At 44.9% G+C, this 25,347-nt stretch overlaps 2 protein-coding genes across 3 annotated transcripts in view; one reads left to right on the forward strand and one right to left on the reverse strand.

Moving 5' to 3' along the window:
- LOC129823063 (rho GTPase-activating protein 28-like) overlaps positions 1-15,820 on the forward strand; it is a 38,849-nt gene extending 23,029 nt beyond the window's left edge. For both annotated transcript variants that reach the window (XM_055881765.1, XM_055881766.1), the window contains exons 4-15: positions 2,002-2,083; positions 2,352-2,551; positions 2,803-2,968; positions 3,148-3,239; positions 6,228-6,305; positions 7,749-7,908; positions 8,250-8,332; positions 11,330-11,527; positions 12,185-12,328; positions 12,540-12,667; positions 12,785-12,849; positions 12,931-15,820. In XM_055881765.1, the coding sequence (XP_055737740.1) occupies positions 2,002-2,083; positions 2,352-2,551; positions 2,803-2,968; positions 3,148-3,239; positions 6,228-6,305; positions 7,749-7,908; positions 8,250-8,332; positions 11,330-11,527; positions 12,185-12,328; positions 12,540-12,667; positions 12,785-12,849; positions 12,931-13,022 (1,488 nt within the window). In that variant the 3' untranslated portion in view covers positions 13,023-15,820. The remainder of the gene's footprint in view (positions 1-2,001; positions 2,084-2,351; positions 2,552-2,802; positions 2,969-3,147; positions 3,240-6,227; positions 6,306-7,748; positions 7,909-8,249; positions 8,333-11,329; positions 11,528-12,184; positions 12,329-12,539; positions 12,668-12,784; positions 12,850-12,930) is intronic.
- The window catches only part of LOC129823062 (laminin subunit alpha-1-like), an 82,033-nt gene continuing 71,399 nt past the window's right edge, over positions 14,714-25,347 (reverse strand). Inside the window, exons 47-57 of the mRNA XM_055881764.1 lie at positions 24,793-24,907; positions 20,948-21,115; positions 20,488-20,639; positions 19,949-20,128; positions 19,399-19,588; positions 19,150-19,256; positions 17,922-18,111; positions 17,556-17,708; positions 17,207-17,360; positions 16,576-16,926; positions 14,714-16,428 (exon numbers count right to left, since the gene is read on the reverse strand). Coding sequence (XP_055737739.1) covers positions 16,274-16,428; positions 16,576-16,926; positions 17,207-17,360; positions 17,556-17,708; positions 17,922-18,111; positions 19,150-19,256; positions 19,399-19,588; positions 19,949-20,128; positions 20,488-20,639; positions 20,948-21,115; positions 24,793-24,907 — 1,915 coding nt within the window. The 3' untranslated portion in view covers positions 14,714-16,273. The remainder of the gene's footprint in view (positions 16,429-16,575; positions 16,927-17,206; positions 17,361-17,555; positions 17,709-17,921; positions 18,112-19,149; positions 19,257-19,398; positions 19,589-19,948; positions 20,129-20,487; positions 20,640-20,947; positions 21,116-24,792; positions 24,908-25,347) is intronic.

Raw genomic sequence — 25,347 nt, forward strand, 5'->3', positions numbered from 1 at the left:
TGGCAGGAGCCACTAGGGTGAGTCAGATCTGGCAGGGGGTACAGGATTATGAGTCACACCACTCAGTCCCAGCTGGGATGACAGCTGAGTCCGGGACACAGAGAAAGCCTTCACTCTACTCAAGCTAAAGTACTGTCTTGCGGTAGACTACTGGCAGGCCCCACATACTAATGGCAGACTAATGCCAGTCTACTGGCAGGCCCCATCGTTTCCTGGCAGGCCCCACAGACTGGTGGCAGGCTACTGGCAGGCCCCACAGACTAGTGGCAGGCTACTGGCAGGCCCCACAGACTAGTGGCGTGCTACTGGCAGGCCCCACAGACTAGTGGCGGGTTACTGGCAGGCTCCACAGACTAGTGGCGGGTTACTGGCAGGCCCCACAGACTACTGGCAGGCCCCACAGACTAGTGGCGTGCTACTGGCAGGCCCCACAGACTAGTGGCAGGCTACTGGCAGGCCCCACAGACTAGTGGCGTGCTACTGGCAGGCCCCACAGACTAGTGGCGTGCTACTGGCAGGCCCCACAGACTAGTGGCGTGCTACTGGCAGGCCCCACAGACTAGTGGCGTGCTACTGGCAGGCCCCACAGACTAGTGGCGGGTTACTGGCAGGCTCCACAGACTAGTGGCGGGTTACTGGCAGGCCCTACAGACTACTGGCAGGCCCCACAGACTACTGGCAGGCCCCACAGACTACTGGCAGGCCCCACAGACTAGTGGCGTGCTACTGGCAGGCCCCACAGACTACTAGCAGGCCCCACAGACTACTGGCAGCCTGCTGGCAGGCCCCACAGACTAGTGGAGGGTTACTGGCAGGCTCCACAGACTAGTGGCGGGTTACTGGCAGGCCCTACAGACTACTGGCAGCCTGCTGGCAGGCCCCACAGACTACTGGCAGGCCCCACAGACTAGTGGCGTGCTACTGGCAGGCCCCACAGACTACTGGCAGGCCCCACAGACTACTGGCAGGCCCCACAGACTACTGGCAGGCCCCACAGACTACTGGCAGGCCCCACAGACTACTGGCAGGCCCCACAGACTACTGGCAGGCCCCACAGACCTGTTTATTTGAGTAGGATTAGGGAAATGGATTAAGGTGTCCAGGGCATTGCATCTGGGCCGTAAACCAATCTAGACGCATAAAAACGGCCATTCAGTCTGGACGAGGGAAAATCAGACCATAGCCCTTTTGTCATCTAATAGTGAAAGATGGTGGTAACTCCTCCTTTTTTTGTGTTTGGTTGGTGGATTGTAAAAAGGACATCGTTGAAAAGAAAAAGCATGTAGTTATTTGAATTGCTTAACATGACATGAAATTGTACTTGTCACGTACACAGTTTACAGCTGGCATAAAAGGTCCAGAGAAATGCTTGTGTGCTAGTTCCCTCAACATTGCAGTACAAGTATACCATGACATACATACCATTGTGTATTTAGGCATGCCGTAAGTATTTACATGGATATATTATGGACTCAAGCTCTCTCTGTCTGTGAAATGGATCTTTAGGTACATGTAACCTACAGTATCTAGGCTGTATTTCTCTATCGCGGTGCTGCTGACCATGTGGTTTGGCTCCAGTCAATTCTGGCAGCGTTGTCCGTAACCGTTGACCATGCTCTTTTCACTGACTAGCAAGTATACAACAGAACAAAACAGCTGGCGCCTGTTGAACGCGCCGTTGATATCCACTTTCCTCTCTCCCCGTGTCAGCAACTGTACTGCACAGCCATAATATGGAAGTCAATGCATAGGAATCAAACTAGCATATCCCTCATCGCTGTGCTGACATCTGGTACTGTGTCTGTTACTGCTGGTGTTCATTCAGTTCACAAAAATGACTCCTAAATCCTTTCACCGTAGTTGAATGCTGAGGGACCATCTGTCTTTTCATGTGTCCCACTTCAAAAAGCTTATGTTTACCTGTTGATCTTACTTTGGGACAAACTTCACACACGTTGAATGAGAATAAATGATGATCACGTATGTCTCCTCTCCTTTTAGCCAGTTGATCCCATACCCCCTGTCCCCCCCAAGTCACCCAATGGAGACATGCCTTCCAGATGCGTCCACCGGACGTCTAGAGGTGAGTCGTCTCTCAATATGTTACCACCGTTTATTGTTTGTTTTGATGTGGTTGGCTGTGGTTACCCACTGTGAAGGAACCACTCCAATGGGTTGAATGATTGTTGTTTCCATGGTATTTGAGCCTAATTCTGTCACCATGATTGAATAAATGTGGGAAACACATTGGACTTGGATCATTCCCATCTGGTTGGTTGGACTGATGTCTGTACAAAGGGGAATATACCGGTGATGTATCCATCATTGAGACTGTTGTGTGTGTTTCCCAGTGCGGCCCGCGTGTCCCAGCTTCTCCCAGAGCACAGAGAGACGTGTTTCAGAGTGCCCTCCCTGCCCACCACCTCAGGACACCTCTGACTCCCTGTCTTTCGAGGTGCCCTACTCCGAGGGCGTCACTGCCCACCGCAGAGGCCGCCAGGGGGACTGCAAGGACTGCCAACGCATCCGCAGAGATGACCATGACCTGCCAGTGAGTCTCACCTCTGACCTTTTTGTTTTAAAGGGAAATAGAACTAAAACCAACAGTTATTTAGACAGTAGGAAATGAGAGGCAGAGACATATTGAAGGGGAAGTACAGGACAGAAAGTGGCAGAGCGGGGATTTGAACTCCTGCCGTAGGCGGCTTTTTGTGGTCTGGAGGCAGCTGTGTTAACCACTAGGCCGCCCTCCAGGAACCTGTTTGAATATGTAAAATGTGTGTTGTCTTCGGTCTTGTACAGACATTTCAGCTGCCCAGGCCTAAACTGGGCCTCACCCGCATCCAGGACCTGTCTTGTGAGGACATGAAGAAGATCGGCTACATCTCTTTGATTGAACTGACCACCTTCTACGACGGCCTGGGCATCGAGCTCAAGCGCAACCGCGCGGCACGTAGCAAGGCCAGAGGTGGGTGGCTGGTTGACTGGGTCGTGTTCAATAGGCAGAAAACACACGTAAACATGGCGGGACCAGGCATTCTATGATGTTTTCAGATGCTTGCCATAATGAACACAACTCTGGTGTTGCACATCCCATTTTTACATGAACAGTCACTCTGGTTTGAAAGTTTCCCTTCCGATCCACAGAAAGTGGTATATTTGGAGTTCCCCTGACCACTCTACTGGAGAATGACCAGAAGAAGTTCCCTGGGTCCAAGGTTCCTCTTGTGTTCAGAAAGGTACTGTGCCTGTTTTTAGTTCTATTAATTTGCCTCAGCTGTCCTTTAGTTTCGGGTTATTCTGCATTCTGAGAAAGGGTTGGTTCTGAGAAAGGGTTGGTTCAGTAGGAATATCATGATGGAAGTGATGAGGGTCAGTGTACTATGGTTTATCAGAGAGTGGGAGAAGAGCTGAGGGAAGGAGAGAATGAGAGAGAGTAAGGAAATGAGGGAGAGATTGTTTCAGATATTCCTACTGAACCAACCCTTTCTCAGAACCAACCCTTTCTCAGAACCATTGACTACAACACACTACCCATCTTCTCCTGTGTGTGTGTGTGTGTGTGTAGAGAGAGAGTTTGTGTTAATCCTAATGTGTGTCAGCACAAGCCAACTCACTGCCTGCTTTCTCCAAGATCCTATTTCCCCTCCTGTTTCTCTCCATCAGCACTTGTCAGCCTGGTTAAGGGTTGCTTTCTCACGTGTTATCACAAAGACATTCTGGACAGACTAAATGTCAGAAATGTACCATATGCCCCTGTTACCGATCGGGGGAGGAGTGTCAAGTGATTAATCGTAAACTGAATTATATATTCATTTGTGTTGTCAAATCAGTTAGGGATGTATGTTAGTTATTGGCAATTTCTATCATAGAATATGTTAGTTCTGATAACTCATATTTTTTAATATACACTACCGTTCAAAAGTTTGGGGTCACTTAGAAATGTCCTTGTTTTTGAAAGAAAAGCACTTTTTTTGTCCATTTAAAATAGCATCAAATTGATCCGAAATAAAGTGTAGACATTGTTAATGTTGTAACTGACTGACTATTTTAGCTGGAAACGGCAGATTGTTTGAGAAACGGCTGGTAGTTTGAGAAAGAGATGCCTCCCAGCTCCATTAAATAGTACCTGCAAAACATCAGTCTCAACGTCAACAGTGAAGAGAAGACTCTGGGATGCTGGCCTTCTAGGCAGAGTTGCAAAGAAAAAGCCATATCTCAGACTGGCCAATAAAAATAAAAGATTGGGCAAAAAGACACTGACACTGGACAGAGGAACTCTGCCCAGAAGGCCAGCATCCCGGAGTCGCCTCTTCACTGTTGACATTGAGACTGGTGTATTGCAGGTACTATTTAATGAAGCTGCCAGTTGAGGACTTGTGAAGAGTCTGTTTCTCAAACTAGACACACTAATGTACTTGTCCTCTTGCTCAGTTGTGCACCGGGACCTCCCACTCCACTTTCTATTCTGGTTAGAGCCAGTTTGCGCTGTTCTGTGAATGGAGTAGTACACAGCGTTGTACGAAATCTTCAGTTTATTGACAATTTCTCGCATGGAATAGCTTTCATTTCTCAGAACAAGAATAAACTGACGAGTTTCAGAAGAAAGATCTTTGTTTCTGGCCATTTTGAGCCTTTAATCGAACCCACAAATGCTGATGCTCCAGATACTCAACTAGTCTAAAGAAGGCCAGTTGTATTGCTTCTTTAATCAGAACAACAGTTTTCAGCTGTGCTAACGTAATTGGAATAAGGGTTTTCTAATGATCAATTAGCCTTTTAAAATGATAAACTTGGATTAGCTAACACAACATGCCATTGGAACACAGGAGGAATGGTTGTTGATAATGGTCCTCTGTACGCCTATGTAATAATTCCATTAAAAATCAGCCATTTCCAACTACAATAGTAATTTACAACATGGACAATGTCTACACTGTATTTCTGATCAATTTGATGCTATTTTAAATGGACAGAAATGTGCTTTTCTTTCAAAAATGACATTTCTAAGTAACCCCAAACTTTTGAACGGTAGTATAGGTGGGACAGTAAATAAGGAGCTGTGCTGAAGAAAATAATATCTTACTGTTTAGAGTCTTAGCAGCTGCCAGCCAGTCAGCCAGTTAGGGTGATGACCCTAACCTTGGCATTGCCAGGATGCCATATGGTATAGCTGGGAGTTAATTAAGGAGCCCTGTTTCGCAGCAGTCATTCCTATCCAACCAGAATTAGCCTTAAATACTCTTGTCACATTGACTGTCTAGACTCACAGGGTGTGTATAGGACTAGAGTATGGGGTATCAAGGTGGTGTTTAAAAGATTTGGTAGATAACAGCAGCTTCCGAAAGGGAATTATAGGACTTTTTTTCTTTTGAAGCAATGGTTATTTCACTGCTATGTCAGTGTTGCTATATATTTTTGCTGACCTGGAAATGTTCTTTTGCTGGAGGACTTGATGAAGGAGGTTTCTTCAGGATCATGATTTCGTTTGATCTAGTAAACAGCTGGTTGGTTAGCCTTTGGTGTCCAAAGCTTGTCGTAAAATACAATCAAAGAGTTCCCTTATTCTCGCCTGTGGTCTTCATCAGTAATATTGCACTTGCAAAGTTCCCTCAGCCCCACCCTAAACAAAAATGATAAAGTGTTATTACCACACAGTTTACTTGTGCGGTAGAAGTTACGGAGTGCACCTTTAAGGAAAATATTGTATCTCTTCAGTCCACAGTAAGAGGCAGGAAACAGGAGGGTTGTCTCTTTGTTGTGGAGTGTACCACTTGTGTGAGAGACGGAGGGTTCTGATAGCGTTATCTCAGGGCGCTGGCTTAGGCACATCTTTCCACTCCTGGAATGTAGAGACAAAACGACTGAAGTCACCAACCCAGACTTGAGTCTTGTTCAGTAGGGCGATGGAAAACAAACACATCAAGGGCCAGAGACTTAATCTGTGGGCGATTTTATCGCTAGTTGTCAATATGAATTGAATGCTGTTTTTTTTTTGTGGTTTGAAAACTTCCCTGTCACAAAAAAAAACTTCCCATTAAGGTCTGACGGCTCTAAGTTCTTCTGTATGTTACCAACAATGCTTTGGCTGTGAAAACCGGAAGATGAAACAAATGCAGTCACGTTAGGTTGGTTTTGTTTACTGATGAGTCAGGTTCACATAGGAATGTCACTCTTGGCTTGTTAAATTTCTGGTTAATTAAACGTGTATGCTTGTGTGTTTGCAGCTCTTGTCCAAGCTGGAGCAGACAGGACTACAGACTGAGGGGATTCTCAGAGTACCAGGGTCTGCCTCCAGAGTAAAGGTAAGACACCCTAGAAACACACACACACACACACTGGAGTTTGTCACACTATAGCTGTCAACCACCAATCAGAGCTCTATCTTAAAAGTGACCTTGTAAAGTCTGTGACATTGTAAAAACATTTCACAGAAGGGAAAGACTTACAACATGTTTTGATTTGTTGCTGTAATTGACCCTATCTTGTATGAGCCCAGTGTAGAGGCTTACGGTATCCACATTAACGTTGTAAAGGACAGATTCGTTTCCAATGGCCTAGAAGAATGGTTGTTTTGGCAGGAAATGACATCATGCTCATAAACCATGCTAATGACTGACCTATTTCTGCTATCTAAAACACAAGGCAGTGTCCCTCCTCCCTACACAGATCTCTCCCCTTATCATTCCCACATTCCTTCTCTCTCATGCAGTCATTCTGTGTTGGGGAGATTGGTGTGTGTGTGTGTGTGTGTGTGTGTGTGTGTGTATGTGTACACAGTGGTGTAAAGTACCCAATTGTCATACTTGAGTAAAAGTAAATATACCTTTTTAATAGAAAATGACTCAAGTAAAAGTGAAAGTCACCCAGTAAAATACCACTTGAGTAAAAGTCTAAAAGTATTTGGTTTTATGTATACTTAAGTATCAAAAGTAAAATTTATTTTAACTTCCTTATATTAAGCAAACCAGACCACACAATGTTCCAGTTTTATTTATATTGACTGATAGCCAGGGGCACAACCCAACACTCAGACATCATTTACAAACAAAGCATTTGTGTTTAGAGAGTTCTCCAGATCAGAGGCATTGGGGATGACCAGGGTCTGTGAATTGGACCATTTTCCTGTCAAAATGTAACGAGTACTTTTGAGTGTCAGGGAAAATGTATGGAGTAAAAACTACATTATTTTCTTTAGGAATGTAGTGAAGTACAAGTTGTCAAAAATATAATTAGTCAACTACAGATACACAAAACTACTTAAGTGTACTTTAAAGTATTTGAGCTTTACACCACTGTGTGTACGTGCGTGCATATCAATGTGCTTACGTGTGTGTAGCATGTCTGTGTGTGAAAGGGTGCACGTGTGAGTGTGCATGTGCTTTGCACTCCTCAACCAAAACATTTTTTACTAGTAGATCCATACTGAGTCGAGAGGCCCCTACGGTTAACATAATACACAGCCAGCCCAGGGGCCCACAGATGAAACCTGTCCAGACAGTGAGCCTTCACTGGGGTAGAATCTCTGATTGTCATCTCCACTCCTCCAGCATCACTCCCAGGCTGCGGGAGACCACCCTCTCCACCTCTCCCTACCCTCTGGTCTGAATACCCTCCTTCCATTATTAGGCCAACCCCACCCCCCTCCATTTTGATTTGTTAGGTGCCATGGCAGGTTAACCCAGGTGACTATAGAGTTGAGGTTTACCAGAGGAGGAGCCATTTTGATTTGTTGTTGGTTATTGCAGCATCTGCGCCAGGAGCTGGAACAGAAGCTCTATGAGGACCGGTTTGACTGGGAGCAGGTGAGGCACAATGATGCAGCGGGTCTGCTGAAGATGTTCATCAGAGAGCTGCCTTATCCTCTGCTCACGCTCCAGCACGCTCCTGCCTTCGCCGCCGCACAGAGTGAGTTCACACACACGCACGCAGGCACACGCAGGCCTACCTACACTCTTACAATGAAGTGGATACAGTACATATGTGACTAGACGCTCTCAACTGGTCAGCCCCTTATACACCTCAGCAAAGGTTCAAGGTTCAGAGACTCTGTCCAATTCTGCCGTCCTTCATACAGTATATCACCATGGTTAACATTCATTACAGTACATGTAACATTAATATGTATGATTAATTTACATGTTTTCTCTAAAGTATACTCTTAACACTTACCCTCTCATTGACTGATAAGAAAGATTGTGTGTGTGTGAGAGATTTCAGTGTGTTTTTTCTGCTCTGTATCTTCTCAGATATCTCCTCTCCCAGACAGCAGATCCAGGCCCTGCACCTCCTCATCATGCTGCTCCCTGAGCCCAACAGAGACACACTCAAGGTGAGCATGACCTATTACCCAAAGGTCAAGTCACTGTTTTATTCACCTTTGGTCTCTCTGCCCAGGGTTCGTCGCCTTTGTGGCTATTCTAGGACTCATGACCATGGACAGAGAGACTACTCTTTGTGGTTATTCTAGGACTCATGACCATGGACAGAGAGACTACTCTTTGTGGCTATTCTAGGACTCATGACCATGGACAGAGAGACTACTCTTTGTGGCTATTCTAGAACTCATGACCATGGACAGAGAGACTACTCTTTGTGGTTATTCTAGGACTCATGACCATGGACAGAGAGACTACTCTTTGTGGCTATTCTAGGACTCATGACCATGGACAGAGAGACTACTCTTTGTGGCTATTCTAGGACTCATGACCATGGACAGAGAGACTACTCTTTGTGGCTATTCTAGGACTCATGACCATGGACAGAGAGACTACTCTTTGTGGCTATTCTAGGACTCATGACCATGGACAGAGAGACTACTCTTTGTGGCTATTCTAGGACTCATGACCATGGACAGAGAGACTACTCTTTGTGGTTATTCTAGGACTCATGACCATGGACAGAGAGACTACTCTTTGTGGCTATTCTAGGACTCATGACCATGGACAGAGAGACTACTCTTTGTGGCTATTCTAGGACTCATGACCATGGACAGAGAGACTACTCTTTGTGGCTATTCTAGGACTCATGACCATGGACAGAGAGACTACTCTTTGAACTATGACCTCACAATCCAAAACACACACACACACACACACACACACACACACACACACACACACACACACACACACACACACACACACACACACACACACACACACACACACACCTATCCTACCCAACCCTAAAATATCTGACTTTTGTTTTTAATTGGGCAACTGTGTTCCAACTATGCATTTCCGACGCATTCCTATGACTCATTAGCCAATCGTCACAACCACGAGTGACTGACATTCCGTTCTAAGGAGCGTTTCGTAACATGTAAACAAACATCAAGTGTTGCTGAACCCTTGAGCCTCAGTCGAGGCGAAATATGATGAGTCATCTTGGTGCACGTAAAGTGCACCGCACGTAAAGTGAACTGGAAGAACAACAGTCATGTTTACGTGTAGTTCCATGAAGGGGTTATTGTCTGAAGTTTAGATGAGAGGTTTCTACTCTTAGTAAGGTGGGTGTTTTAGTTTAGTTTATTAGGCTCCCCATTAGATACTGCACATGCAGCAGCTACTCTTCCTGGGGTCCATTAGATACTGCACACGCAGCAGCTACTCTTCCTGGGGTCCATTAGATACTGCACACGCAGCAGCTACTCTTCCTGGGGTCCATTAGATACTGTACATGCAGCAGCTACTCTTCCTGGGGTCCATTAGATACTGCACATGCAGCAGCTACTCTTCCTGGGGTCCATTAGATACTGTACATGCAGCAGCTACTCTTCCTGGGGTCCATTAGATACTGTACATGCAGCAGCTACTCTTCCTGGGGTCCATTAGATACTGTACATGCAGCAGCTACTCTTCCTGGGGTCCATTAGATACTGTACATGCAGCAGCTACTCTTCCTGGGGTCCATTAGATACTGTCCATGCAGCAGCTACTCTTCCTGGGGTCCATTAGATACTGTACATGCAGCAGCTACTCTTCCTGGGGTCCATTAGATACTGTACATGCAGCAGCTACTCTTCCTGGGGTCCATTAGATACTGTACATGCAGCAGCTACTCTTCCTGGGGTCCATTAGATACTGTACATGCAGCAGCTACTCTTCCTGGGGTCCATTAGATACTGTACATGCAGCAGCTACTCTTCCTGGGGTCCATTAGATACTGTCCATGCAGCAGCTACTCTTCCTGGGGTCCATTAGATACTGTACATGCAGCAGCTACTCTTCCTGGGGTCCATTAGATACTGTCCATGCAGCAGCTACTCTTCCTGGGGTCCATTAGATACTGTCCATGCAGCAGCTACTCTTCCTGGGGTCCACATAAAATGAACAAATACATGACAAAGTACAGAACAGTAAAAGACCAGAACAAAATAAGATATTAACTACAAAAAAATGAGTTATATATACAGGAAAGACACCAAGAGATAATGAAAAGATTACACACTATTCCAATCAACATATTCATATTGTTATATACAGTAGAGTTAAAATAGATATTTAGAAAGAGGAGATGTGTTGTGATACAAGATGTTTTTTAAATCGAAAGAGAATGTTTTTGCCTGAGCTGGGTGTTTGAAGGTGTGGAGTGAACCGGTTTGATAACCCAATGATGTCATCTCTTCCCTGAGTGTACATAGACAGAATGATGTGTGTTGTATAAGGTGTCAGTGTGTTTAGTTTGTCGCCACATTTTGAATCAGCAGGCCAGTTATTCCCAGTGACGTGCCAGTGCAAAGGCTGAACGCACACAAACGCATACACACCCACACTTATACACCCCCCCCCCACACACACACATACACCCCCTACACATATACACCCCCCCCCCCACACACATATACACCCCCCCCCACATATATATACACACATATACACCCCCCCACACACACGCATTTACACCCCCCCACACATATATACACCCCCCCCCACACACAAACATATACACACACATACACCCCCCCCACACACATATACACACACATACACCCCCCCCACACACACACACACATATACACACCCCCCCCCCACACACACATATACACCCCCCCCCCCCCCACACACACGCATTTACACCCCCCCCCACACACACACACAAACATACACACACACATACACACACATCTCCACACATACCCACCCCCCACACACACACAAACATACACACACACACATACACACACATCTCCACACATACCCACCCCCCACACACACACACACACCTCCACCCCCACACATACACCACACATACACCCCCCACCACACACACAGACACATACACACAATAACCACACACACACCCACTCTTACCCCTCTCTCTACAGGCCCTGCTGGAGTTCCTGAGGAAGGTGGTAGCCTATGAGGAGAAGAACAGGATGGGTCTGTGGAACGTGTCCATGATCGTGGCTCCCAACCTCTTCACCTACCGGGGCAAGAATGCCAAACAGGAGGAGATACAGGGCGCAGCAGGGGCAGCCCACCTCGTACGGCTACTCATCACACACCAGGACCTGCTCTGGACCGTGAGTTGACTACTATACACACACACACCCACGTGTACAGATACGCACACGCACACACACACACACACACACACACACACACACACACACACACACACACACACACACACACACACACACACACACACACACACACACACACACACACACACACACACGTACAGATACGTACACACACACGTACAGATACGTACACACACAAACACACATACTCCCCCAACATAGCTGGTCAAAGTAGAAGGTGTTAATCTACTGAGACTGTACATTTTGAAATGACTGGTTAATAAATTACATCTAAACTTCCCAAACTGTTCCAGTTTTGCATCTGAAATTTTACCACTTCTAGTCCAACCTTCCAGTAATTCAATAATGTTTTTATTTGTTTTATATTTTATATCTCTACTGCTCTCATTGTTGTTTTACTGGAAATCAGTTATGCCAGGCTAGTAGACAGGTTAATTTAGCCTGTCTCAAAACCTCTCAAGGAAAGTGATCCAGGCACTTTGTATGAAACGCAAAGAGCAGCTTGACCCAAATCTGGTGACTGGTGCCTGGCTTATTAGAAAGCATATAGCCTGTGTAGCCCCAACCCTTAAGCCTCTGGGCAGGGAGGTATAGAGGAGGGAGAAATTAATAGGTCTATTGTTCTCTCCTCAGGTGCCCTGCTTTCTCATCTCCCACGTGAGGAAGTTAAACGAGGCTGGTGCCAGCAAGAAGCCGCCCAGCTCAGAGAAGACGAAGAGGAAGCTGCTGCTGATGAGGAGGAAGACCATTGAACGAGAGAAGACTGAGAGGAGCGAGGTAATGATTACTGACTGTAAAGTACTTTTACCCAAAAACAATTCAGATGTATTCTCAATGTTAGTTTGACTAGACAACCATATCATAGGTTATTGGGTGTATGTTTGCTCCTGACAGAACTTAATTGGATGAGGTCGCTAGTACCTTTCAGAATGAGATTCAGTCACGTAATGGGACTTGAATTGAAGTTGGGTCTTATCTTGGTCCACAGCTCACTGACCTCCGACAAGGGGTCATCAGGGTTCACGCCCCACTACATGCCAAGATCTCCATGGCGATCCAGCTTGACAACGAGACCAAGGCCAAAGACGTTATGGCGCGCTTCGACTATGAGAACGGGTCAGTGGGGGAGGAGGAAGATGACTATTTTCTGTCCCCGCCAGTGCCTCTGAGTTTTGCTAATACATACTATTGAGATGTCTGGGTTATTTCAAATCATTCTCTTTTCTCTCTTAGTCGTGGCACCAGAAGCACTAGCCGGAGGCCACATCAGTATCTGTTTGAGGTCGGAGGAAACATAGGTATGTACCATTAAATCACTCTTTCAAACACAGATTCTGATTTATCTGTCTTTTATCGAACAAGGCTTCTCTCTCCTCTAGGTGAACGCAGCTTGGACCCTGAGACTCATCTTTTAGACGTATACCACGTGAATCCCCACTGCGAATGGGTCTTAAAACCCACAACCACATGAGAACTGAGGATTCACTCACTCAACACAGAGCACAAGCTTACTGAACCACTGCTCTCTTGAGGTCGTCCTGGTGAACTGACCATGCATGGAGGCCTGGGTGAACTGACCATGCATGGAGGCCTGGGTGAACTGACCATGCATGGAGGCCTGGGTGAACTGCGGTTTCATCCCCAACTACAGACCACTGAAAAGAGAGACAGCGCTTAAAAAGGAACTATGGAGAGGTACATTCTCCTGCTGAAGGAAAGAAGTTCCTGTTTTGTGGGATTAAACCTTTTTAACAAATTACAAAAAAAAAGGGCGGAACCACTGTTCTCTGCAAATATGGGTTCTGTATGGAAGTATTTGGAGGAGGGACAGCTTTGTGAACACGTGCCACACACGTGACCAACAACATACCATTTCTGGACATTCTAATTGTTTGATGCCAAATATGTCCGCAGCATGGTTCACCCACTACAGAGGCCATGGACACAGTAACAGACAAGGATGGGTCTGATAATCAAATAATGTTTCCCACTTCATGCAAGACCCAGTTAACATATATTTGCTATATTTATACCACTAATTGATCCTGCTTTTAGTATTGTCACACATACTACAGGTACATTTTGTGTCATTTGTAATTGCAGCATGTTGATTGCAAAACCATTGGGAGTGAGGAGATTCAGAACGAGTGCATGATGGGAAGGAACAAGCGGAGATGGGATGATCTGACACTGAATGCAGACATTGTTTCCATCTCCAATGTTGAAACAACTTCCTTTTCATGGTCTCCTGTCCTCTGCTGACCAGTGATCTGGTGTAGTACTGATCAGAACTAGGCAGGTGATAAGAATTTAGTGAACGCCTATCCAGTCCCTTCACCTGTCAGTGGTCATGAAGGAAAGGTGATGAGGACAGGAAGCTGTGTCAGAGTATTGAAACACAGCCCCACATCAGAAACGTTGAACAAGGATTCCAACCATTGTCAAACCCGCTTTCTCTGCTTTCTGGGTTTGCATGTTGAACACTTAAACCTCTCCCTCCTAATACATCTCCTCATCCCCAATGGACTGTAGATGTGGAAACCATGTACACACTACAGTATGACTTAACACTCAACAATCCTATGTGTCTAATCTACGTAGACTTGCATTACTAATGACCTGAACTGCATGCCTGGAGAGTGTTTACAATACATCCTCTAATGAAGAAGAGGAGAAAAGGCCATTAAAAAAGGAGCTTCATAGCAGTTTGCCTGACATGCTTCCAAACTGATTTTACTACGTTTCACTTCAAACCACAGTGTTCAGTCTGTTTTAACCAGGCTAGTCTTAGCCTGCGTACAGTGTTTGAACTTGTGAATGTTTACTTTCAGGGCATGTATGTATGTATGTATTAGCCCAACCAACCTCTCTCCACTTTGTTCTGGGTCGTTCCACCAACTTTGTGCCTTTTGTGAAGTGTAACTTAGTCAAAAATAATGATTTCACCTCATTTTAACATTCTGTCATAAAGAGCACATGTTAAACTTAATTTAAAAAACTGTTTTCTCATCAAGGTCAAATTTAAAATAAATAAGTTCCTATTAAGTGCCAAATAAAGTAACATGGCTGACTGTAACAGGGTTGATGTAATCTAAAAACAGACATAAATTCCCTTGTAACTGGGGGAATAGAAGTGTGTTTGTGAGAAATTTGAAAGTAAGCTTCAAAATGTTTTTTTTATTGTTAAAACAATTACGTTATGTTCGACCCCCGCTCACTTTTCCACCACAACACCAGAACATAGTCCAAAAAAAAGAGTAGAACCAGCTCTCCTGCTTTTACACCATGGGTTTGACTAGGAAATGTTCAATGTTTCTTCTGAAAAATACATTTAAAACGGAATAGTTTCGCCACGTTAAAACGAGTTCAGGTCACGTAACAGGGCTGACCTTTAAAATGAGGGACAGACGTAAATGAATCACTCATCACATTAAATAAATCTTCAGAAATGACTTTGTCAGAGATCTATAATAACTAGGGCTTTACAATGATGGTGAAAACATGGTGAGACATTTTGGGTTTAAAGTCTTTCTAGAGGTCAGAGTGCACAGAGGGACAAGTCAAAATGCAGAATTCTGACACTATTAAAATATTTATTGGATTCTCCATGTGGTCTATATTAAAGGGCACTTCATTTAATATAGCAGGCTTTATTGATGTATGATTTCTACTTCGCATATTAAAGGCACTCTTTGTGGAACGACCAGTAGTGTTAGCCTAGCCTGGCTTCCAAACTGGTTTCACTTCAAGCCATAGTAAGTTCAGTCTGGGCTAACCAGGCTAATCATAGCCTGCTTGCAGCATTTGAACTTGTGAATAATGTTTACTTGCAGGTCATGTACTGTATGTATTAGTCCAACCAACCTCTCTCTACTTCTACTATGCTGTGGTGTTACTGTAGTTCAGTGTTTGCCTTTGCCATGATTGTCAGCCTTTTGTTGTTACATAAGTATTCTGTGGTCCCAAATCAACCTGTAGAAAATGCATTGAAAAGATCGTAATGTTCAACATGACTTTGCTCAGGATTATTTAATTTATCCTTCCAAAGCCATTGTGTAAAAAAGAATTCTGTGAAAGATGAATTTGTACCATAGACTTACTACAATATGTGTGTATTGTCTGTATATAGAATACTGAATTTTGCACGTTTTTATTTTATTTGCTTTCTTTTATTATTTGACCACTGCCGACAGTTTTGGCCAAGTGGCACAATGTATCACTGACACAATAACAATTGAATATACTGTAAAGTAAAACATTTCCTTCTCACCTCAGAATCATATCTTTCCTGAGCTGTGTTGTGAACAAATTATTTTCAGTTCACTTTCTCCTCAGAAATAGCATTCAAACATTCTTCTGATAGTACTCCTGGGGAGAAAATGCAGACTGACAGTCATGGCATAAAACAGATCATAAAGGCTTTGATAGATGTGTTATGCACAGCTTAATACGTAGGTATGTGGGCAGCCCTATACTGGAGCCAACAGGTTTGTCTACTTAAAACTACTGCACTGACAGAATGCAGCTGGCTTACTTATTTTATTAACAAATATACATTTTCTAGAACATCAGACATTCTACTGTCCAATTCATTTGGGGGAGTCAAAATGCAAATTCTGGAATCATGTAAAAAAAAAAAAAAAAAAAAAGAAGTAATTTCATTGGCCACTTTTTTTTGAGGGTCATAGCATTAGATATGGTTGTGATATTGTCGTGGTAAGATTATGTGCCGGGGCAGGAGTGTGGAGACACTCCTTGGAGGGTGAATGCGGTACTGAAGTCCAGGAAGTTGATCACGTGGCCCTTGATCAGGCGGATGTTACGCATACAACCACGGAACGGCGATCTGGAAGTCAGGCAGTTCTGTTTCACTCCGACTGTAAAAGAAAGATGGAGGTCAATATATTCATTTACACTGAAATTGATCAACGTCAAAGGCTCAGTTCAGTGAAGTTTCTAGATTTGAGGGTCTATGGGTTGTTTCTGGATAGAGACTGAAGGTTTTCTTCTAGAGAGGGGCATACCAGGGAAGCCTCCCACGTAGACCGGGTCCTTAGTCTCAGCAGAGGTGGACTGGGGGTGGGGGTTGTCAGTGAGCACCGTGACCCCGTCCACGCTCAGACTCAGAGCGTTCTTGGTCTTCTTGGCCAGCAGGGTGTGCCAGCGGCCGTCACACAGCCACCGGCCCAGCCGTAACGTGGCCGACACCCGCCCGGCGCCGTTGTTCACGTGGAACGCCGCCTGTCCCTGGGCCAGCTCCAGGCCGATGGCGTCCACCTTGGCGCTGCTGACCCCCAGGAGAACACCGTCAGGCGCCGTGCTGCGGAACTCCAGCGTCACCGTCACGTCTGAGCCCACATTGTACCCCTCTTTCACTGCAAGGGACAAACCACTTCAGACCACTGTCATGCAGTCAGGACACACATGTTCTGTAGACACTCACATACGTGTTATAAAACATGTTCAGTGTATCTATGTATTGAGCTTGTTGGTATCTTCCTAAGCATTATTCCGGTTGAAAATGGAACAGAAATGATGACGATGTTGGATTTTCCTGACGTTTAGGGACATATTTTCTTTTACATATAGTTGGCATTTGAATCTAAAACAATGTCTTATTTGCCTTAGTGAGGCATGTAATGGCGGTAGACTCACTCAGAGCAGCATATCCGCTCCCATTGAAGAAGGTCCCGTCCTGGGCTGCAGTGAAACAGTGAGCAGTAGACTGTTCAGACACTGGACTCTGGGTGTCAAGTTCAACACTGTTCAGAATCACCTTCTGGATGCAGCCAGCCAAGCTGTGGGTCACCTGGATGAGGGAATATAAACATTTACTCGACAGGAAATGTACCACCTGCTTTCAAGACTGAAACAGTAATCTAAAAAACAATTTCAGCATGAATAGAAAATCAAATGTTATTTGTCACATGCGCCGAATACAGTGAAATGCTTACTTAACCAACAATGCAGTTTTAAGAAAGAAATGTGGTGTAGTGTGACATACGTTGCCTATCTTCTTGGCGGTGTAGGTCTGGGGCAGTCCTCCCAGGTACAGCTTGTTCTCCACATCCAGAGTGTTGCCTTTAGCCGGCACAGGAGCTGACGCCTTGTTGTCTACACTGATTACCACTCTCTTCTTATTGAAGTCTGTCTTTACCTGCACATGGAGACACACACATGTTACAGGGTTGGGGAGAGTCGAGTCCTGACAACCTACCTGGTAATATCACTGCTTTCAGTCATGATTTCAAACTAACTTGAATTGTCGTAGTTTTGTTATGCATCCCCTGAATCGACCAAAATACAATTTGACCCAAACAAACACTGCAATCTACTATCACTTTTGGCCCAGAAGGGTGTGGTCACTAACTGTGTGCCACTGGCCGTCGTTGACCGGCACAGGGAAGGAGGTGATGGCGGGGCCGCTGCCCTTGTCACAGGTGAAGAACAGACGACCCTCCAGCAGCTGCAGAGTGGCGTAGTCCATCTGGTTGGCGTGGGCCATGTAGTAGATCAAACCACTCTGGGCAAAGGTACGCACAGATAGCTCCAGAGAGAAACTGTCAGGGAGAGAACCGAGAAGACATATGAAGCATTTCAGCCACTGACAAGGCTATTTGGAGTTATCCATGATTTGCTGTAAGATAAAGGATTGTTAGACTTCTATATCTGCAATGACAAAGTGGATATGACAATTTGTATTGCCGTGACCATCTCATAATAATCCTATATTGTTGAATACATCCACCAACCAAAAATCTAGCCTGGTCCCAGATCTGTGCGTGCTGTATAACACAGCATGTTTGGCATGACAATGACCATAGGAGTTGGCAAGAGCGCAAACCGATCTGGGACCAAGCTATAGAAGGAGACAACAGATCTGGGACCAGGCTATAGAAGGAGACAACAGATCTGGGACCAGGCTATAGAAGGAGACAACAGATCTGGAACCAGGCTATAGAAGGAGACAACAGATCTGGGACCAGGCTATAGAAGGAGACAACAGATCTGGGCTTATTGAACTGTGCCTTCCTCTCAATTACACATAATGTAGGCTACAGTGGAACACTTGAAAAGACTTCAAGCTAAGTCAATGAGAATGTGTAACATTAGCTCTGCTCGTTTCCAAGCAGTGCCGGAGTCCCTCGTGAATTATAGATACTTACTAGGACAGCAATTATAATTCCTATCTTTAATGAAGAGATACAATATGCACTCAGGCTCAGAGAAAAGCAATCAACGATTAAGGCCTTAAGAGTGCTTTTTGCTATGCACTATACTGGATCTTACCTTCCTACGCCACTTCAATGTACTGCAATGTTGGCTTGACCCTGTTTTACACATGTAGCTATGGGCCAACTGATATCAAGGCTAAAATGTAAAAAATGAGATACAACACTATGTAAGCCTATAGAACCATAGACGTGTGAATCTGTAATATACCATTTAGAATTATAGCATATAGAATATTGCATATAGAATTGCGACAATCATTGAAATATCACTGGATATGATCTGTATGTGAAAAAGGATTCTGTAAGTTGTGAGATGTTGATGAAGGGAGACGGTAGTTGAATGAGCCAGGTCTTAGCACTGACCTCCTCCTCACTGTGTTGGGGTTGATGTTGAGGACCTTATGACTGTGTCTGGCGATGCCAAACTGACTGGCCTCTGGGAGGGGTGTGCTGTTGTCCATCGATGCACACTGGAGAGAGACACAGAGTGATCAAAGAACAATGAAGGAAAAGTCGAGGAACTATCTATGACGACAGGGTGACCTGTTGGAAGGTGGAAGAGCTGCTGTTTATCCTAATAATAAGAGCTGTTTGTATTTCAGTGAGTGTTACCGTGAGTGTGCCGGGGGTGAGAGCGCTGAGCTGAGTGGGGGGTGGTGGAGGGGGTCTGGAAGGGTCCAGGGTGGGCTTGGCTTCCAGGTCAGTGTCATCAGGTAGGAGGACCCTCTTAGGCCTCTCCTCCAACAGACAGCTGTCCATGTCCACGTTGTGGTACTTCACTGCAGCTGACAGGTCCAACAACCTATAGGGACACAGCACTGGTCAGAGCCTTGGGTTACTATGGATACCATCCATCTCCTGACAGTACCATGGCAATGACATTAAAGGTAGTAGCGATATAAACACACCGAAGTTCCCTGTGGGAAAAATCAAGTTGTTCTATCTACCTGCTATTGTATTCTTTAACATATCTATCTCCAGAACATAATGACTCTAGTCATGCCACAACTTCTCACGTGTCTTTCAAGTCCAAACACATAAGCATACCACAACACCATTTAGCTAATATTGCCTTCAAATGGCAAACACTTTGACAGGGCCTATGATTCTGATATAAATTGCACTAAACATGGTTTCATAGTGTATTGGGCGTGTGACTCACTTGGCATCCAGGGCCAGGTTTCTGATGCAGCCGTAGAAGGAGGAAGTGGTTCGTAGCAGTCCGGCGCCCTCTTCTGGCGGGAGGCCGCCCATGTACAGAGAGGTGAGGGTCAGAGAGGCCTTCTCCGAGGACAGACGCACTGTCTCCTGGTGGTCCTCATCCACCAGTACCGTCATGGTCCTGGATGGATGAGACACACACACAGAGGACTGTGTCAGTAATAACTCTGCAGTGCTATTCCCCTTGGAAAAGACTTCCTGTATATTATTCCACACTGGAATATATGATTCTTAAAAAGGTACAATATGCAATATTTACTGCTGTTCAACAGCCATTTCAAAGTGACTTTAATCCCATGGCAGTTTATTGTTATATATCCATCCTTTTATCAACCATGTGTAGGCCTATGTATAACATCAGTATACAAAGATCTGATGGAGTATCATTTCAAATGAATGTTATCATTTAGAACCATCCATCAGCGTAAAATCATCATCTGTGTTACAGCTTAATCAGTCCCTCTTCCTGGTGCCACTCACTTCCTGTTCCTCTGTAGGATGACAGAGTGCTCCTGTCCGTCACTGAAGCTCCCAGAGCGTGATTTGACCACAACCTTGTGGACGCTCCCGCCCTCCACCATGCTGACGTGAACCTCCAAGTGCCCCGACACCAGCATGACCGCCAGGAAGGGCTGATTGGAAACCCAGAGAAGGCTGTCAATATACGCTCTAATCTTACGTCATTTTCTTGGTTAGAGAACTCCAACTAAATCATGCTACAGTCACCATAAAGCTCTCTTTACTCCTGCTATGGTGAGAAACATACACACCAGTGGAGGCTGGTGGGAGGAGCTATAAGAGGACTCATTGTTAATGGCTGGAATGGAATCAATGGAACGGTATCAAACATCTGGAAACCACGTTGGACTTATTCCATTCCATTAAAATGAGCCTGTCCTCCTATAGCTCCTCCCACCAGTCTCCACTGATACACACTTACCTGGCGTGCCTGTCTGCGTTTGCGGGTGCCTCCCTTGCTGAAGCCTGCCAGGATGATGCCAGTGTGGTTGCGGGTGGAGAAGGAGGCCAGCAGCTCCCCCTGGGAGCCAAGAGACATTGATGGCAGCTCCACATAGCCCTCTCTCAGTACAGACACACTGCGGATTGGCTGGAACACACACAAGTTTTTATTTGATTTAACTAGGCAAGTCAGTTAAGAACAAATTCTTATTTACAATGACGACCTACCAAAAGGCAAAAGGCCTCCTGCAGGGACGGGGCCTGGGATTAAAAAATAAAAAAATAAAAACAATATAAATATTGGACAGAACACACATCACAACAATAGAGACAACACAACACTACATAAAGAGAGACCTAAGACAACATAACAAGGCAGCAACACATGACAACACAGCATGGTAGCAACACAGCATGGTAGCAACACAACATGACAACAACATGGTAGCAACACAACATGGTAGCAACACAACATGACAACAACATGGTAGCAACACAACATGGTAGCAACACAACATGACAACAACATGGTAGCAACACAACATGGTAGCAACACAACATGACAACAACATGGTAGCAACACAACATGGCAGCAACATGGTAGCAACACAACATGACAACAACATGGTAGCAACACAACATGGTAGCAACACAACATGACAACAACATGGTAGCAACACAACATGACAACAACATGGTAGCAACACAACATGACAACAACATGGTAGCAACACAACATGACAACAACATGGTAGCAACACAACATGGTAGCAACACAACATGACAACAACATGGTAGCAACACAACATGGCAGCAGCACAACATGACAACAACATGGTAGCAACACAACATGGCAGCAGCACAACATGACAACAACATGGTAGCAACACAATATGGTAGCAACACAACATGACAACAACATGGTAGCAACACAAAACATGGTATAAACATTATTGGGCACAGACAACAGCACAAAGGACAAGAAGGTAGAGACAACAATACATCACGCAAAGCAGCCACAACTGTCAGTAAGAGTGAATGAAGAGTTGGACTGTCCAGTTTGAGTGTTTGTTGCAGCTCGTTTCAGTCGCTAGCTGCAGCGAACTGAAAAGAGGAGCGACCCAGGGATGTGTGTGCTTTGGGGACCTTTAACAGAATGTGACTGGCAGAACGGGTGTTGTATGTGGAGGATGAGGGCTGCTGTAGATATCTCAGATGGGGGGGAGTGAGGCCTAAGAGGGTTTTATAAATAAGCATCAACCAGTGCGTCTTGCGACGGGTATACAGAGATGACCAGTTTACAGAGCGAGGCTGTTACTCATAGGGAATATGGCAAGTCTTTTCTATTCTGTGCAACAATATGCCATCATCATGTACTGCTGGGCACCTTCCTCTTTACAGAAATCAACAGCAAAAATCAAATGCCACAACTGTCACTCACTATTCACTCTTCCCAAAACCCCTGTCTACCTTTCATTTGTTTAGAGAGGTAGAAGGCCCATTAAGGAATAAATAAATAAATTAAGGTTCTTGACTTTCAGTTCTCTAGCCTCTAACACACAGCCTTTCTAGCCTCTAACACACAGCCTTTCTAGCCTCTAACACACAGCCTTTCCTACCTCTAACACACAGCCTTTCTAGCCTCTAACACACAGCCTTTCTAGCCTCTAACACACAGCCTTTCTAGCCTCTAACACACAGCCTTTCTAGCCTCTAACACACAGCCTTTCTAGCCTCTAACACACAGCCTTTGTAACCTCTAACACACAGCCTTTCTAGCCTCTAACACACAGCCTTTCTTACCTCTAACACACAGCCTTTCTAGCCTCTAACACACAGCCTTTCTAGCCTCTAACACACAGCCTTTCTAGCCTCTAACACACAGCCTTTGTTACCTCTAACACACAGCCTGTCTTACCTCTAACACACAGCCTTTGTTACCTCTAACACACAGCCTTTCCTACCTCTAACACACAGCCTTACCTCTAACACACAGCCTTTCCTACCTCTAACACACAGCCTTACCTCTAACACACAGCCTTTCCTACCTCTAACACACAGCCTGTCTTACCTCTAACACACATCCTTTCTAGCCTCTAACACACAGCCTTTCTTACCTCTAACACACAGCCTTTCTAGCCTCTAACACACAGCCTTTCTTACCTCTAACACACAGCCTCTTACCTCTAACACACAGCCTTTCCTACCTCTAACGCACAGCCTTTCTTACCTCTAACACACAGCCTTTGTTACCTCTAACACACAGCCTTTCCTACCTCTAACACACAGCCTTTCTTACCTCTAACACACAGCCTCTTACCTCTAACACACAGCCTTTCCTACCTCTAACACACAGCCTTTCTTACCTCTAACACACAGCCTTTGTTACCTCTAACACACAGCCTTTCCTACCTCTAACACACAGCCTTTGTAACCTCTAACACACAGCCTTACCTCTAACACACAGCCTTACCTCTAACACACAGCCTTTCTTACCTCTAACACACAGTCTGTCTAGCCTCTAACACACAGCCTTTCTTACCTCTAACACACAGCCTTTCTAGCCTCTAACACACAGCCTTACCTCTAACACACAGCCTTTGTAACCTCTAACACACAGCCTTTGTAACCTCTAACACACAGCCTTTCCTACCTCTAACACACAGCCTTTCTTACCTCTAACACACAGCCTTTCTTACCTCTAACACACAACCTTTGTTACCTCTAACACACAGCCTTTGTAACCTCTAACACACAGCCTTACCTCTAACACACAGCCTTTCTTACCTCTAACACACAGTCTTTCTTACCTCTAACACACAGCCTTTCTAGCCTCTAACACACAGCCTTACCTCTAACACACAGCCTTTGTAACCTCTAACACACAGCCTTTGTAACCTCTAACACACAGCCTTTCCTACCTCTAACACACAGCCTTTCTTACCTCTAACACACAGCCTTTCTTACCTCTAACACACAACCTTTGTTACCTCTAACACACAGCCTTTGTAACCTCTAACACACAGCCTTACCTCTAACACACAGCCTTTCTTACCTCTAACACACAGTCTTTCTTACCTCTAACACACAGCCTTTCTAGCCTCTAACACACAGCCTTACCTCTAACACACAGCCTTTGTTACCTCTAACACACAGCCTTTGTAACCTCTAACACACAGCCTTTCCTACCTCTAACACACAGCCTTTCTTACCTCTAACACACAGCCTGTCTTACCTCTAACACACAGCCTTTCCTACCTTTAACACACAGCCTTTGTTACCTCTAACACACAGCCTTTGTTACCTCTAACACACAGCCTTTGTTACCTCTAACACACAGCCTTTGTTACCTCTAACACACACCCTTTCTAGCCTCTAACACACAGCCTTTCTTACCTCTAACACACAGCCTTACCTCTAACACACAGCCTTTGTTACCTCTAACACACAGCCTGTCTTACCTCTAACACACAGCCTTTCCTACCTCTAACACACAGCCTGTCTTACCTCTAACACAGCCTTTCTAGCCTCTAACACACAGCCTTTCTTACCTCTAACACACAGCCTTTCTTACCTCTAACACACAGCTTTTGTTACCTCTAACACACAGCCTTTCTAGCCTCTAACACACAGCCTTTCTTACCTCTAACACACAGCCTTTCTAGCCTCTAACACACAGCCTTTCTTACCTCTAACACACAGCCTTTCTAGCCTCTAACACACAGCCTTTCTTACCTCTAACACAGCCTTTCTAGCCTCTAACACACAGCCTTTCTAGCCTCTAACACACAGCCTTTCTTACCTCTAACACACAGCCTTTCTTACCTCTAACACACAGCCTTTCTTGACACCATAGGAGTCTCGGAGAAGGTCAAAGTTGGAGCGGGCGATCTCCATGTTTTTGATGCAGCCCACATAGGACCGTGCTACTACTTGTCTCCTGCAAAGAGAATTCAATTCACAATTTACCTTATGTTAATTTACTTAATGTAGAATTTTTTTTAAATACAACAACTCAAACACTAAACTGAATATTGACATTATGCAAAAGGCATTCACATACTAGCTTTGATCCTAGCAGATCTTGGCTCATCAAAGTAAACGTCTGTGCCTTGCATACTCCCTTAAAAGCCGCAATATTACTGTTTGTCCTTCTTGAGACGCCGTAGCAACAAGTACACTTCCTCAAAATAGTCTGAATTAATCTAAGATAACTCAAGAAATGTTTAATTCACTTTGACATTTTTGCCGAGGTCTTACATCTAACTAAGATGTCTGGTGCAGTATATCTCAAGTGAAAAAATTTGCATGAAAACTAGTAATTTGTCATTGAATGACAACATACACTTCATTGAAGAATCCTTACTGTAGACCAATCAC

This window comes from Salvelinus fontinalis, chromosome 25 (genome assembly GCF_029448725.1).
Source record: "Salvelinus fontinalis isolate EN_2023a chromosome 25, ASM2944872v1, whole genome shotgun sequence".
Lineage (NCBI taxonomy): Eukaryota > Metazoa > Chordata > Actinopteri > Salmoniformes > Salmonidae > Salvelinus > Salvelinus fontinalis.